Below are 17,190 nucleotides of genomic sequence, written 5' to 3' on the forward strand. Positions count from 1 at the left end.
TCCTTGCTTAGGCACAGGTGACAGGAGTGAGCCTGTGTGGCCCTGTGTGCTCAGCTGGTTTGATGTGGAAGCAAACTGTGGTGGGCAGAAGAGTGGATGAATGAAGGCAGCTGGAACCTGCATTTCACTGCTTTTCCTCTTCCTGTTTTTCCTCCTGCACACTGCTCCCTGTGTGTGGAAAATAGGGGAAAGATGGTGAGGACAGATCCCACTGGTGGAGGGCGAGGGAGAAGGTGCAGGACACACAATGAAAGATCTGCAAACTGTTCTGTGGCAGCTCCCCACTGGAGCTCTGATTGCTCTGGCTTCACCTGTGTTGATGTTGCTATAAAAAAGTCTCCCCATACCCAAAATCATGTTGCCAGAAAAAAATAATTTAAAGATACTGGGCAAGCAGGAAGATTCTAAACTCCTCCAGTTCATATGCTAATTTTTGATGAAATTTTGATGATGCTTTTAATAGCAGGGACTGCCCTTGACTGAAAATGAAATGCTTGAAGCAATTTAAAACAAGATCTAGGACATTTCCAAGGATGCACCTTGGAATTCTAGCCACCCTCAATGACCAAAGTTTAGCTCCCTGCTCTTGGATTTTGGTGTTCCTCAAGGCCTGTATTCAGAGAATGAATTTTAGTTTTCACGTTTAAATTTCCTTTCAAAGTAAACTGCTTCCTGGAATATCCAGCTGAAGTGGGGAATCTATTTACAGTGCAGATCTATTTTAAGTTATGGGCCCTCCAGAAAGCTCAAGTACTTACATATTAGGTGTTGAAATTACTTGGAGTAACTGTATTACATTACTACTGCCCTGCTTATGCTAGAAAGGCCATCCCTCTGTTGAGGACAAGAGCTTTAATCCATGGATTAGATACCTGAATTTGATAAGAATCCTATTTTTGTCTACAAACCCAGGAATAGTATGAAGATGAGTGCTCTGCTCCAGTGTGAAAGGCAACCTCTTGCAGCTAAGTGTCATTTAATACTTTATTTATCCTGAAGCACTGCCAAGTGCTGGACTGTACTGCAAGCACTCACTCACTCCTGGCATTTGCACTTTCATTCTGTACATGACCAATGCTTGAATGCAAGACCAGGCAAAGTTTTATGCCTTGATGTTTTGGATTTTTTTAAAGTTATTTTGCATACAAGCGCATCGCAATCTGTGGATGTTCTATTATAGATGTAATATTTTTTATTCTGCTTGGTGTGGGTTTAACATTGTACTGTGTAATGTAATTATTAGACTGACTTGTGTCTTAACTGTAATAAATTCTTACCTGGAGAAGGCACTCAGGTTCCTTGATGTAAATAAAGTTTTATTGTATTTTTTTAAACTTCCTCTGGAGTTTTAAATTTAAAACTTGATCCTTTCTAGACTAATGAAAAACTGGAATTGTTTCTCTTCTGGTTTGGTGAAGGCCTCCAAGAATAGCTACTGCTATTTTACATCCTGAAGTTTAGGCTGGATTCTTAACTTTGATTTGAGCAGTCTTGTTTTTACATTATTGTGTGTGCCAGAGAAGGGAAACAAATTGAGGGTAAATATTTTTAAAACCCGTATCATTTTTTACCATATCATTTTATTCAATTTTAATATGGTTTCCATTATTAACTTCTAAAACAAAATGATTTCCAGTTTAGAAAACAATGCACTGACCACATAATTCCTTTTCCATTTTATACAGTTATACAAATATTCTAAATACACATTTTGTCAAGATGGTGGCAAATAAGATTTAACTGTACAGTACGTAAGGAAAGAAAATATTTTAAGCATATTTAGAAGCAATAGAAATGTCTATACAAAACAAGCAAAAATGGAATAAAATTTTATATTTAAAGTATTGCAACAGTCCCACAGGTTTGTAACAAAAATGTCTTTGCACAGTTCCTCACAATGCCCCATTAATAGCTAAAGCAAGACAGCAATTTTTAGAAAATAATGTTTCAAAATGCTACACATGGTACTACTGCTTGCACAGTCTGATCAAAATAACAATCTACTTGGAATCAAGCAAAACTTAGGAGGAGATATACCAACCAACTTTAAAATTATCTGTATAAAAGTCATTGCACATTATTTTACTCAGTTGTTTGAAAAGTAAAAAAGTGTATTTACAAAATATTTCGCAGACAAAATTATAAAGTGAATGGATAATATATAAGTAACACGTCTTGATACTGACAGTTCAAGAACACACACAAATGGTTTTATCGTTTCAAGAGGTTTTCAGTGCTCCTTCCTCCAGGAAGTAAACTTGACTTCTACTTTGAAATGGATTTACAAGATGTTACACAGAGCTATTTCAACATCAGCATTATAAAACAGTATGTTAGAAACATGAAAGGAAGAAGAAATTTTTACATCTTAAAAAGTGAGCTATTCATAGATCAACAAATGGGTTGGGTTTGTTTGTTTTTAATTTAGTTATGGTAAGTGTTCATTATTCTTCAGATAATAAACCCAACAGTTAAAATGGAAATCCTGGACTAGGTGAGAATTGAAAAAGCACCATGCACAATAGTCCTAGTGTGGTAAACACTGAAGAAAAAAAAATAGCACCTGGAATCCTGTAACACAGATCATTTAAAACTGGTCAAGCAGCTGGCGGAGATAGGGTGCCTTTGACAGTTCTCTGCTCACTCTGGAGAGCTTGAAAAGTACTGGGCAGTTGAGGGAGACACACTGGATCTGCCGATCGAAGCAGCCTGTGCAGTTCTTGCATATCTGGATTACACAAGAGAAAGCAAAGCAGTTATGTTAAAGGACACAAATGAGGCATAAACCACGAGGGACTACTCAATCCTCATGCCTGTATCAGCAGAACAGGCAGAGCCCTTCTGCACAGAGCCTCTCCCCAACATGGAGGGATCCACAGCAGCTCCCTCCTCTGCCTCAGCCTCTTGGGCTGCTGCCACACAGCTCATTTGGCCACTGGCGGGTGGCTGGCAGCATCACCCACTGAACTGGGCAGACAGCAACAGCAGGACTCAACAGCTTGGGTTTCAATACTGCTAATTAAGCTCTACTTGCATGTGGTGGCACTTGAAAAAACAAAGTAAATAAGTTGACTGGGTTTAAGCAAGACAGTGTGTTCTATTTGCAATAAACTTACTCTCTACAAAAGTGTCCTAATGAAAAAAGAACTCTTATCCTGCAGTTATTCTCTGCAGAGAAAAGGGACTTTAAATAATTAATTATTCATTTCAAGATAAGCTTTAATTAGAGTTTTACCTAGTCAGAGTCAATCAATCCCAACACAGAAATACACAGGCCATGGAAGTTGCACTGCTCTCCTTGGTCAAGAAACTACTTTTTAATGCTGCTTGAAAGTACTTCTAACCTGAGATACCCAATGGAATAAATAGCAGCAGGCACAATTTTTCCAAAGGCAGATACCTTTAGGAAACTAAAGGCCCCTGCTTTGCTGATTTATTTTTAACCTTTGCAGCATTTGCCACCTCCAACAGTTTTTCCAAAACCTTAAGAAATTTGCTTCCAACCACCTTTGTTTTGTAACATTAAAATGTTACAGTTTATCCTATCATTGCACAGCCTGATCAACAAACCCAAATGATATCTCTTTGCTTCTAAAACTAGTTCTTTTCTTTCTTTCCATGCTGATGCCAGGTCTCATCAGCACCACATCCATGCACATTGACAATAGCTGGAGAGGGGAAGCCCCTCCTGGCCAAGTCCCACAGGTGGCACCTCAGAGAATACCAATCCTGTGACCAGAAGGAACAGGATTTAAACAGCTGGTTCCAGGTTTGTAACCTCAAACTACATCTATCCTAGTTCTTCTGAAAGAGGCTCTGGCTGGTTTAAACGCAAGGGACGAAACTAAATGGTACTTGAGATGAGTTTGTGCTGAGGGGAGAAGTCTGTGGTTTTAACCTAGAGCACATAATTTTTGACTGCAGTTTAAAGTAATTTACAGCTCAGTGTTACATCATTTTTCTGCTGGCTCCAGCATGTCTATAATCTCAAAGGGCTAAAAATTTAATATGTGATAAGACAATGAATCTTACAGAGATATCAAACACTGACTGGGACAGGATCCCAGGCCTTGCTGAGCTGTTGAGTGTTGCAGGGACAAGAGAATGTTCTAAACAAACTCACTGATCCTTCTGTGGGGCTGAGCCAGTCTGCCAAGTTCTGCTTTTTCCCAGAACAAGAGCAATGCAAAGAGTTCAAAGTTTTTACAGCAGGAAAACTGCAGCACACGCAGTTCCTCATTTCAATGAGGAATGCCACTTGCAATGAAGATAAGAGCAAATATTACAAAATAAGCAAGAAGTCCACACCTTAGTAATGAAATATTTATGAAGAGAATTATAATGCATTTTTTAGCAACCCCATGAGAATCTATCAAATCAATGCTTAGATTTTGGAACATTTATATCCCCGACTTTCAGACAAGTTTTAAAATGGTTTGTGTGCTAGTGCTAAAAATAAATTTTAACTAAATTATTTATTAATTAAAAAATATGATAGTATGAAAATTTGGTGAAAGTATGCCTATGTTTCCACAAAGGGATAATGCCTTGCTGTTATGTATTCATGAGCACAGTCAGCTACCCTATTAATTGACTTCTAGTTCAAGGGAAAAAAGCAGCTTGGAAAATTCCTATGTAGAGGAAAGGTAACAAGAAAAATCCCAAGCTGAACTACATCCATGTTATACATATAAAGAAATAAATTCTCTGGCCCAAACATTTTTGTTTCTAGAACATCATCTGTTATTTTAATATAAGAAAGAGTGGATCTTCTACACTCTTACAGCTCTCTGTCATTATATAAAGGGACCTACAAACCATATAAGGAACTCTTAAAAATCAGAAGAAAATGAGAAAAGCATCTTCTGTTCTGATCTCCTCCTTTGCCTTAGCTTTCCACAAAGCCTAGGAGAGTAACAGCTGCTGTGGCTGCCTTCAACAGCAATGGGAAAAGCAAACAAGCTGCAGCACATTTAACACCAGGACCATATTTCCCATTTCTGTGGGAGTATTCAGTAACACACTGCTTTGAAATTTCAGCCTCTGTCTTTTGCTGACAGACATCTGACAATGCTTTAGTCGTACCTGGACCAGCTGTTCTTGTTTACGCTCCAACTCTCGGATTTCTTGGTTGAGAATCACTGCCACATGCTGTGGCTGGCTTCTGCATTTATTACAGATCCCATACTGGGTCAGTTCATCACACACAGGACAGTGTAGGGTTGTGAAATACTGGGAGATGGTGCCTTTGCGTCCTTCCAGCTCAGTGCGAGCAGCTGAGGCAGCCTTCTGAATCTGTTAAGAAAAATAATTAAGAGGTAATGAACTTCCAAGAGAGCAGCTTGCCTTATTCTTAGATTGCATACTTATTTTTTTTTTTCCCAAAGGAGCAAGAAAGTGCAAGATGGCCTGCAGGGCATGGGTTCATACACAAATTATGAACAGGGATCACAGCACTCTGAAGAGTGCAGCACTGGTCCTGAAGTGATACACTGAACAGAGCCCTCCTCCCTGTTTCACAGGGTATCAGTAACCAGAAAAACCCTTGGTCACTTGCTTAACTCTTGATCTCACCTCAAACTCTGCCTCCTGCAGCTGTTCCTTTTTTAGGTGCTGATCTGATTCACATCCAAACGTGCCCTGGCTGCAGCCCCAGTGGCTGCCTTCTGGATGCTGCCTGCCCTCGAGTGTCTGTGCCAGGCAGTCCTGGGTACAGCTCTGCCATGGTGCTTTGGTTCATGGCATGAGCTCATGGCTCTGATTTCCTTGGACAAGGCTCCACCACTGGCCCATCAACCTGGGAAGCTTGTTCTCTGCACTGACTCCTGCTGCTGCATGACTTTTGCTTTGTGCTATCCTTCACTCTCCTGCTGCTCTGCTCCCTGTGACTTCCTCGCTGCTCCTTGGCCTTGCAGAAAGCCAGGGCTCTTTTTACTTTTTTAGAACAGCTTGTTGGAGATACTTAAGGTGACTGCCACAGTGCCATTGGAAAGGTAAAGAAAAAAAGAACTGAAGTCAATCAAGGCTGTATTGGGAAATACAGCTATACTGCTACATTGCAGTGGGAACACAATGTATTAGCTGCTGAAGTCTGTTCAGAGCAGAGTAACCAAACTACAGATACACTGTCTTTCACCATTCCTTTTTGTCAGGGGAATCACAAACTAAAATCCAGCTACCTAATGCTTCTCTTCCTGCTTCTTGATGACTTTAACTTCTAGGGAAGTCATGTTTGCATATTATTGGTTTTAAATTTCTGGTGATACAAATTTTTAAAGTGTCCTCCTGCTGGGGCATTTCACTTTTTCCATACAAAGGAAAGATCTTCATTTTGGATAAAACAGGAGCTACAACATCTAATACAGAGAGATTTAAAAGATAGTACAACCAAACAGATGCACATACACATACTGCTAAAAATACAGAGCTATGGCAAAATATTCTCTTAAACTATAGAAGGGATCAGGAAACAGAAGATGACTGTGATCAACCCTACATAGAAGGGCTGGCTGAAAAAATTAATTACTATGTGAAAAAAGCCCCACACAGAAGATCTAAGAATCAAGACTGCATATTTGAGCATCAAACACCGCTTCACAAAATGACCTTTGCTGCTGCCTCCTATCAACCTCACTCCACTGAAAGCCACAAGGAGGCCAAACACCGCACACCGATGCACTGCACTTGCCAACTCTAGTTTGGAATCACTCACCCGGGGCAGCTCGTGGTACCAGCTGAAGACGTCTATGCCGATGAGCGAGAACACCCTGGCCAGGGGGGGCAGGATCTGCTTGGTGATGTAGTAGGTGGCGTTGAGGCGCAGGCTGGGGTCCTGCAGCAGCTCCAGCGGCCGCCGCACCAGCTGGATCAGGGGAAGGCCGGGCACGCCGTACACGATGACGTAGGGCACGCGCTCCCCCACGCGCGGCTCCGAGCGCCGGTCGTAGGCCAGCATCCTCCTGTCAAACACAGCCTTGAGAAACAGCCAGAGGCACATCCACAGCTACTGCATTCGCCTCCAAGCTGCCCCGTCTGACTAGACTGGCTGCTCTTTGGATGACTGCAGTTAGCGCCCATTATGAAGCACAGGACCAAAATGTTTCATTTTTAATTTGTCCTGTGATGGGACCTAAACTTTAGAACTTGGGACGCAAACCCAAAAGACATGGTGTGTTTCAGGTCACTTGGATCTGAATGCAAATTGTTTTCTAGCTACCACTTTCTTAAAGAAATATTTTAATAAGAAACAGCCAGGGTACTAAAAAGAGCTCAAGTACAATCTGCTTTCTGGTCAAATTCTGGTTCTTTGCTTTCTGAGACTGCTAGCTCAGTAGAATAATATCTCCCTCAAACTGAATTATCCTTTGCTCAGAAAGCAAAGGACAATTCAATTTGAAGTAGGTATCCGTTTTGGACTTGAATGTTATGTTATTAAAAAAGCATAGCTTAATTAGAAGATCTTTGTATTAAGCAAGGTGACAAAATATTCCAGCTTACATTATCTATTTTTCTATTAGTGATCAAGGATATCAACTCGATGAAATATTAACCTTAAGTTAGGTACTTTATTAAAAATAAAAAACTATGCCTGGTAATGGATTTCATAGCACTAAGAGACATCACTGTCACAATTTGTAACATATCTAATAACCATGAGTGATGAGTAATCTTTGAGAGTCCAGCCTTTGTACAAAACTCAAAGTCTAAGTAACAGAAGTGAACACACTATTGCAGTGTCCTGACAATAACTTCCTCTTGAATGTGTGGCTCTTTCCAGGACTACAAAGTGGCTTTCTAGAACTGTCTCTTTTCACACACAGAAGAAAGTCAGGGACAACTGCTTCAACAGTATTTGAAGGAGACATCTGACTGCTACCTGTGACTTCACAGTACAAAGGTCAAGAGAAAAAATATCCACAATCTGCAACCCATACATAACGTGTCAATACAAAGATCAAGGAAAAGCCCTATGAGCTACTACCCATAACCTGTCAGCACAAAGGTGAAGATAAGAAATATCTATGATTAGCACTTCTTGATCTCAATACCTGGTGATTTCCAGAGCAGGTACACAGGCTCCAGGTCTGTATGCTGAGCTTCCTCTGTACTCTTTTGCAAAGATAAAGTCTTGCATGCTGGCTTTTCCTTCCAGTAACTTCATGCATTGATTCTGAACATACTGCTTGATCTGACTTATGTCCCGTGTTTCAAATAGCAGCTTGATAGAACACTCAAGTATCTTTACAATCAAAGGAGAAAGGTGAGAAAAAGATATATGTTTGAATTTAAAAAAATAATTAAAAAGATCCAATTAATTCAGTAAATTCCATGGAAATACAAATACACTGCTTAGAAAAGTACCAGTGGTGAACTAGGATATTGATAAGACTACAGGCTGTAATCTCTTCCACTCAAAGACATTCATAAACACATTACTGGACAGCTTTTTCCTCTGTTTGCTATATCTTTTATGACATCATCCATACTCCAGCATTAAGGTTTTTTCAACAATTATAGTAACTTTCAAGAGAGAGAAGATGCTTTTCCCTTTCATCTCAAATATTTTGCCTTGACTTCAATAAGCCCTTCTATGTGGTAACCTTTTTTATAGGCATAAATTTATTTTATTTTGGCTAAGAAAAAGATTTCCTAATTTCTTTTTAACCTCTCAATACACAGCTTAAAACAAACAGGCAAGAAAGGGTATTTTAAACTAATTTTTAGCTGAACTAGATTTATGTAAGTGAGCTATTTAGAAGACAGATCAGTGTCTCTCGCTTATTTGGCAGTAATACTTCCAGTTGAAATGAACTGAATCAAGAATGGTCTTTGAGAGGGCTTACATGGGCCAAGGGCTTTTTATGGGATAAAATAAAAGCTGTAAAATACAAGCCCTTGTAATGCTGTAAAAGATCTTCAATTTATCTTTCAAATGGCTCACACAAGAAAAACAGATGAAGATTAAGACACCTCAAAGGACTAGAAACTCTGAGAAAGGACAAATATAAAATGAAATAACAAAAGGTTCTAATTTTCATTCATGAAGAAATCTATGAATACTTTACCTTGGAAACAGCAGGACAGGAGTCCCTTCGGACTGTCTCTATTCCTTTTGCATCAAATACTGGGTCCTTCTGGTCCAGTGTTTCATACATGTAACCCACGTACCTCTTTTTAGTTTGCAGGACACATGGCAAGTAGACCTGGAATGTTTAGAAAGAAGACAACCCAGTCTGGATTGTGTTGGGAATATAAGGTGACTTTGAACATAGAGGGTTTCCTAAGGAATACTGTGCTTTGTTGGTTTGTTTGTTGGGGTTTTTTGTTTGCTTGTGTTTTTGTTAAATCATTACAACTGATAAAACAGATCAAAGGACTCTTAAAGGATGGCTGAGGAAGTTGAGATTCTGCGATGTTCCATTCTTATATCACTTTATATTTCATTTAGCTGAAGCTCAGATGGAAAGTGACACACAGTATAAATTGTTGCAAGCACCTTTATTTTTCTGGATTGCACCTGTCACCATTTCTAATGTAACTACCATCTTTCTTTTTTATAAAGACAACTTCATTTTAAATACCAGAGAAGAAAATGTTCCTAGCAAAAGTAGTGGCTTAGAACTTTCTATTTTCAAACTTCATCTAATAAGGAGATGCCAAAAATCTGCTATTATCTTCATTTGAAGAAAGTATGCTTTTTAAATGCCTGTGCTTGGAGAACAGTTTTCTCAGGAATGGATTTTTAGGATCAAGGTCTCTTTTGCTTGTTTTTTCTGACCTCTTATTTCATTCTTAACTGTGTAAGTATGCCTTGACTACTTTCAAATGAAAGAGTGGAGAACAATTTCTTCTTCGTAGTCTGATTGAATTACACTGTCTTTCTGACTGTCATGGAAGAGGGAGCAGTGAGTTTAGGTTGCCTCAGGCTTAAAAATTTTGATTGACCTTGTTGAGTCAGATATGTACTTTGAAAATATTCAGACCTCCATTTGTACTAATGCTAAGTGACCTGAACACATTGCTAATGACTTTACAGTGACAAACTTCCAGCAAAACCAGTAACATATTGCCTTACTCTTCTATAAAAGATTTGTAATGGTAAATATTTCTTCTAGAAGCCTACTGAATGGATTTTTTATAATTTTTCATTTTACAGGTATATGTATTACATGGACATATGCTGAAATGTGCTAAGGCTGGCTGAAAAATAAATATCAGGCTTGTAATTAATGCACAAGAATTGAGGATGGTGAACATTTCCTTTGCTAAGTTGCACATATTGATTCAATTGTAGGTATACAATACCAAACTGAGGGAGATATTTCCAAAAACTGATGAGACAAGAATTCGAACTGCCTGATGCTGCCAGCATAAGCCACTGATATGAAATTAGGAATAATTCTTTTTATTGTTCACACTGTAGTTAGTGCTCCTCTGAAAAAGTCCCTGAGGCATTAAGGAGCTTGCAATATACCCACAGAAACAGCACAGCACATGACTTGCTTACCCTTACATCAGGGTTCAGAAAAATCTTATCTTCAACTTTTTTTTTGAGGTTTTCTTTTGTTTGGTTTTTGTTTTGTTGTTGTTGTTGTTTTCATAACACCCAACACATTTCAAGCAAAATATTTTCCTTTTACCTTTTCAAACTTCAGTTTAACAGGCTTGGGATTTGTTGCTGTTACAGCTTCAGCAATTTCTTGACCAATCTTAAAAGACTGCTCCTTTGTGGCTCCTTTCAAGAGTACAAACATGCTACAAGAAATCAGACACAGGAAGTGAGTGCCAATTTATTCAACATAGTTCCTGAAAATTATAAGCTATAGCTTCCTGCTAGAAAGGCAGGAATGTTATCGTGAGTTGTACTCCCTTTCTTCAGCTAGAAAAGCCAAAAATCTGAGAAACTTTGGGGTTCAGCATGAGATGAGGAGTGCCAAAGGGCTGTGACCATCTGATGAGGCATGGAATGGACATGAATGGACTGCTCCCAGGCACTGCAAAACTGGAGTTCCCAGGAAAGAACTGTAAAGAACTCTGGTGTATCTTTTTTTCCCCTCACTATGGGCAGAAGCAGGATTTTACTTCTTTCTCCAACATTTATTTAGTGAAACCACTATGAATTCAGCATCTTTGAAATGTCAAGTCTTTTATCAGATCTGGTTGAAATCAGTCACTGGATTCATAAGTTATTAAGAAAGGACAGCCAGTCAAGCTTTGTTTCCCAATGGCTGAAAAACTATCCAAGTGTGGAACAGAGATGGATATGCCCAGAGCATGGCTATTATTTAGATGAAAGACTGACTGAGAAAATCTATGTCAGACAGCCTAATAATATCTTTGTATGCTCTGGTGGCTGCTTTTGAATTGCATCCACTTCTGAAGCTTAAAACAGTGCCTTCCTTGAGGTGCAATGCCTACTGTGTTATATATACTCTATTTTTCAAAATAAAAGTGGCATCAGAAACAGACATAAAATAATCATTTGGTAAATTAGATTTATATTAATTTACAACCAAAAAAATATTTCCCCCCCTCTTTGTTTTCCACATAATTTTTGAAAGAAACTAAACCTTTAAAGTGCTTAAAGAAATCTGAGCAAACTCAGTATTATTCACTTTGCATATTCTGCAGGCATTAAGAAACATCCAAAGAAGATCCACACACCCTTTTCAGCATCATAAAGTTGCCTTGTTCAGACAAAAGCAAAACCTATCTATGAAGAACTATTATGATTTTAAAACATTTTAAGAAGCAGACCATGAATTACCTGTCTGTATCACCATATACAACGTGTGCACCCCATTTTTTTGTATCATTCACCAGTTTAATGGCACGCTCCAATGTTTCTCTGGCTTTGTGGACAATGCTGTCTCCAATCTGCAAAGTTAGATTGAAAATCTTTATTCTACTGCTAAACCAAATACTAGCTCTTGGTAAATATAGTCTAACCATGCTTGATCTTGTTATGAAAATCACCACATTGAGATTATATATTTTATTTCATGGTCTAAATGCATGTAATAAATAAAAAGGTTGCTTAATCTACCCCCAACTAACAAGAACTAAAAGAAAAATTATCAAAAATTAATGAGTATTAAAATAAAGAAAAAATTGTTTTAAATTTCTTTTGAAGTATTAAAAATCTACAGAGCAAGACAAGACTGCTCAGGATCTCTAGTTTTTGGACTCTGTTGATTCCTATGAAAACTAAGAAAAAAGCTACAATGTTTTGTTTTATTTCCACTATTACAACTGTAATCTAATCTACCTTTGGAAACAGTTATACAGAAATGCCAACTCCAAATGCTCTTTTACATGAAGAAGGAATGAAGAGGAAGGAAGAGGAAGGAAGAAGGAAGAAGGAAGGAAGAGGAAGAAAGGAGGAAGAGGAAGAAGAAGAAAGGAGGAAGAGGAAGAAGACCTTTGAATTTTTATGGAAGATCACAAATGAATCCTAAGGTGTTGATTTTCAGTACTACAAATAACAGCAGCTTTTCTGAAGGTATTTCGTTTGTTTCAAATAATAACATTACGTTTTTCACTAGTGTCTTTCAAAAATTATTATACATTTTTACCTGCAACCCTTACCTCAGTGCATGGCATTCTTCCAGAAAAATTAGCAGCAGTATAGCCAAAAGTAAAATTAGCTATGTATTTAAGACCCAACTGACGAGCTTCAAGCATTCGAGTCACAGCCTTGTCATGCTTATAAGCCTTCATTGACTGTTTCACCATTATCCTGGTCTTCAAGATTTCTTCCAGCATCCTTGGCAGCACACCCTTTCTTACAGAAGGCTGCCATAAAGGGAACAAAAGAAAACGTGGTGTTAGAAAGTCCAACATAAACAGTTAAGAGTAAAATCAAACCCCTGAACTACTAGTTAACCACTGATAGGAAGATAAATTAACTAGCAAGATGCCCTAACCACCAACAGTTTGGCTTCTGCCACAAATATTATAAGGAACCTAAAATACAGGCAAAGCTCTTGAGGACAGAACAAATAGCTTTTTGTTCTTTGTATTCATCAGCCCTGCTGATGCAATGTTTAGATAACCTTATTAGCTAAAATGGGCCTTCAATATTTAGCTGTTAATTCTCAAAGTATTAAATGCTGAAGGAACATTCGCTTTAAAAATTTCTGCAAATATCCTTCACTTAAAGTTTTTGTTTTACATTAAATACAGGTATGCTGGTGATTGCCTAACTATTTTTAGCAGGTCCAGGCCATATTTATTACACATAAGCCAGCAAGACATGGTACAAAATGAGAACAATAGAAAGCAAGTCAGGGAGTTTCATTTCCCAAATCATTACCCTTTTTCTAAGAAAGCATTCTGCTATACAGGCAGAAGAAAAATGAATTGCTACACACAGATAATTACTGTTTGATCCCCAAATTGCACAAGTAAAATACAGTTTAATTATAGATGAAATAAGCCTTCAGTATAAAGGAAAGCATAAAGACATTTTACTTGCTGAAATGCCAGAAGTTCAGCACTTTGACAAATATAAAAAACACCATGAAATGAGAGAATGAACCTCCCCTTTTTGTCTGCTCTTAATGTAACAAAATATAAACTACGATATCAATTTGATCCTAAGTCAGCCAACAAGCAGTGAAAATGCTGTCCTAGAGCACTAATATCATTACCTTGACAAAAGCTACTCCACTGGGTGACACTGTGATGTCGTGTCTAATCTGGTAGAGTAAGTCAGGAGGTACTCTCAAAGATGTACAGCCAAATTTGAATGCATCATACCTAATAAAAATAAAATTTAAATATGAAGACAACTCATTCATTTACAGACTAATCAAGCAAAAACATCAGCTCACATAAAAATGCTAATAATGTCAGCAAGGACAGAATAATCTGAGGTATAAACAAACATAATTTCAAATTTCTTAGCTACATATAGAAGGTTCTAGGAACAAAGTAGTAATAAATAGCTAAATTCCAATGCATGCATAATTTATCAATTCTGCTCTGTGTTAAGAATTATTACCAAATACTGAGTTAGTGGAGGTATGTACTCAACACTGTAATCCTCTATAGAAACCATGCATGTTTACCAAATACCACACTGCACTTACTTTCTTCCTACAAATTCAGAATTTCAAATCATAAACTTGAAAACCTGATGTGACACCTAGCAATTATTGCAGGCATCTTTCCATTCTTCAAAATACTGTTTTATAGGGGTAATTAGAACGAGCAGTGAGATCTTTTTCCAATTAACAGAATAACTGTTAAGCTCAATAAAAGATGCCACAAAGAATAACTCAATTGTACCTTTTAATTTTTAGCAATTACAACTAGAGTGAACTAGAAGTGATACAGGAACAATCATAATTCATTAAGGAATAACCCCAGCCTAGTTTTGAATACAGATGGTGGAATTATAATAATATTCTGAAGCAATATTAAAAACCAGCATCACCACAATAATCTAAGAGGTGTATATACACACACGCACAGAGCTGCTTCCAGGGATTTTTAAGAGAACAGAGTCTAATTCTACATTTAATTAAAAATACATATTGGTGTGTACATGTATGTATATACACACATGCACACACCCACACCCACATGGCAGATTTTTGTCATCTGTATTGTGTGACAGAAAATGGTGCTATTCATACGTGCCCATTGTTTCCAATGGCAACCAGGGGCTCTCAGTACCTTAGAAAAGACACTCAAGTGTCTGTGGAATGAAGGATTGTGAGAAAGGAGTAACAACTTACTTTCCCAAGTTTTCAACATGTCCCAGGCAGGTAGAAAAACAGTAGTTGTATGCTATGACAATGGAAGGATATAAGGACTGGAAGTCCAGGACAAGAACAGCGTTGCTGTAGAAGCGGGATTCTGGCTCCATGATCAGGGGAACACACTGTGGGGCTTTCATCTGAGCTCGCTGCTGGACACTGGGGGTCACAGCAATGTAGTTCATTGGCTTGGCAATGCGCAGCATCACAGACTCCACACGGTACTGCAGAACAGTCGGGACAGAACCATTGGCATTTCCAAAGTGCTGAACAGACTAGTGCAAACACACACTTGGATTTCCTGAATCTAAACTAGTAGTTTAAATAACTGCTTTAAAAAAAATAAATAGCTATGCTCTTGATGTATATTTTATATCATCAGATCATCTTCAGTTCCCTCCCATCCCTAAGCATTCTATGATGCTGTACTTTGTATTACATATAGTGGAACTTTTCCATGTGTTTCCTCTTTGTTTAGCCCTAATCATTGAAAATTGAGTACTTTTTGTACATGGAAAAAATAAACATCCAACAGCCTTCAACAATGTATGTGGATGGCCATGCTACTGTCAGTGAATGACCATTTGCTAAACTGTAGTACTGTTAGACTTGCAGATCACTGAAGAAAACAAAATATAATATGCAGTAAATGCACTGGGTATCATGCTTTGTCCCTGATACCACAAGTAGAACACAACAAGGAAACATATAACAACAAGCACTCTGTTCAAGACACCGTAAAATGTCAAATGTGTAGCTAGCAACAAGAGAAAAAAACCCCAGCCCTATTAATTTGTCTATTAATTAATGCTTTACTAAAGGCTTTACAAGCACAAATGGGCAGGTATGCACTGTGTCCATTCACAATAAAAACCAAACAGCTGAAAACTACATACATGGGTGGCAAGGGACTGAAAATCCCAAAATATCAAAGAACAATTCTACATAATTGTAAAATCCTGTGCTTTGTAAGGAACTAAATCACTATTAAAGACCATCTGCCTGACACTCTATGTATTCAATCATTGTACTGAATGGCTTAGATATAATTTCTTTAACCTTGAAGTTCTCCACACATCTCTTAACTGATCCTGGACAGCCTGATTCCAGTTCCAATGCCTGACCATCCTCTTGGAGAAGAAATTTTTAAAATATTCAATCTAAACCAGCTATGGAACAAATTGAGGCCATTTCCTCTTGTCCTATTGCTCCTTACTTAGGAGACTCATCTCACTACAGCCTCCTTTCAGGGAATTGTAGAGAGCAATAAGTGCCATTTTTGCTATCTAGAAAGTTCCAATGGAAACAGAACATATGTGCACAGAAGGGAAGAGAAAAGAACAGTCAGGATAGAAAATGCAGCATGCTTCTGTTGCTCACTCCCACTCACAGACATCTGAGAAAATGACAGGCAGAACAGTCTTTGTGGGCTGCAATCATGACAGTTTAAGCATAACTATGCTGGCAGTATGCCAGTCCTACACTCTGTCCCTAACTGTGCATTTCTCTTCCCTTGCTCCAACAGTGGTATTTTCTGATAATATGGAAAACCAGACTGGGGAGCTAAACTGGCAAATACCTACAGAACACTGCCATGGTTCTGCTAATGGTGCCTGCCAGCCTGCTCCCCTTTCCCCCCAAATATAGGGTCATTACCAGAAAGACCAACAAGAACCTGCTCTGTGTCAAGAGATGACACAGGCAACTGCAGTCTAAGAAAAAAAGGTGGCAAAAGTTTTTTAATGGAATTGAATTGTTAAGGAAACTGCAGCTTCAGACACTCCCTTATCTGGCAGGGTTATGATTACAGAAGAGCTGTAACACATGACAGAGTAGCTGACTCTCATTTCAGGTGCTGTTCAGGTTTCACATGTAGCCATGAAAGCAGTTCAGTTAGCCTAGTCACTTACAACCTGGGCAAGGAAAGCTTCTGGTATTACTGGAGACTGCTGGGCTCCCAAACAAAGTGCACATCTTGCTCTGTTCTGCTCCCTTTTCCCTCTGATGCTGGTATCAAAATAACAGAACCACAAACATCTTGCACGACACATATTTAATAAAGCCAGAGCCCTTCTTGTGTTATTGTAAAATCTCACCCAGATTGCACCAGAAATGTAACTTAGAACATATTAAATGCTGCTTTTTCTGCCCTGAAAAAAACTAATCTCATCTTTCTAAAACACAATTAATTATATTCCTCAATGTTTTAGAAAGCATTCCTTTTCAGTCTCATCTAAGTGTGAACAATACCAACTCAAAGGGAAAGCTTAGTGCTCCTGCAGGCAGCAGAAAAGATTCACTGGTGTGATTACATTTGGGGAACTCTATTTTTAAAAACTATTTTTAAACTCTGAGATTAGACAATTCAAAACCAGCAATAATAGATTGAACAGTATTCTTTGTCTCAATTTTGTATTAATTCATG

General features: G+C 38.3%; 1 protein-coding gene across 1 annotated transcript in view; it reads right to left on the reverse strand.

The window, feature by feature from the left end:
* Positions 1 to 1,563: 1,563 nt before the first annotated feature.
* REV3L (REV3 like, DNA directed polymerase zeta catalytic subunit) overlaps positions 1,564 to 17,190 on the reverse strand; it is a 111,116-nt gene continuing 95,489 nt past the window's right edge. Inside the window, 10 exon segments of the mRNA XM_079298692.1 lie at positions 1,564 to 2,728; positions 5,086 to 5,295; positions 6,713 to 6,959; positions 8,049 to 8,239; positions 9,066 to 9,203; positions 10,641 to 10,755; positions 11,768 to 11,877; positions 12,589 to 12,795; positions 13,653 to 13,761; positions 14,745 to 14,989. Of these exon segments, the coding sequence (XP_079154818.1) occupies positions 2,588 to 2,728; positions 5,086 to 5,295; positions 6,713 to 6,959; positions 8,049 to 8,239; positions 9,066 to 9,203; positions 10,641 to 10,755; positions 11,768 to 11,877; positions 12,589 to 12,795; positions 13,653 to 13,761; positions 14,745 to 14,989 (1,713 nt within the window). The 3' untranslated portion in view covers positions 1,564 to 2,587.

This window comes from Erithacus rubecula (assembly GCF_903797595.1).
Source record: "Erithacus rubecula genome assembly, chromosome: 2".
NCBI classification, from domain to species: Eukaryota; Metazoa; Chordata; class Aves; order Passeriformes; family Muscicapidae; genus Erithacus; species Erithacus rubecula.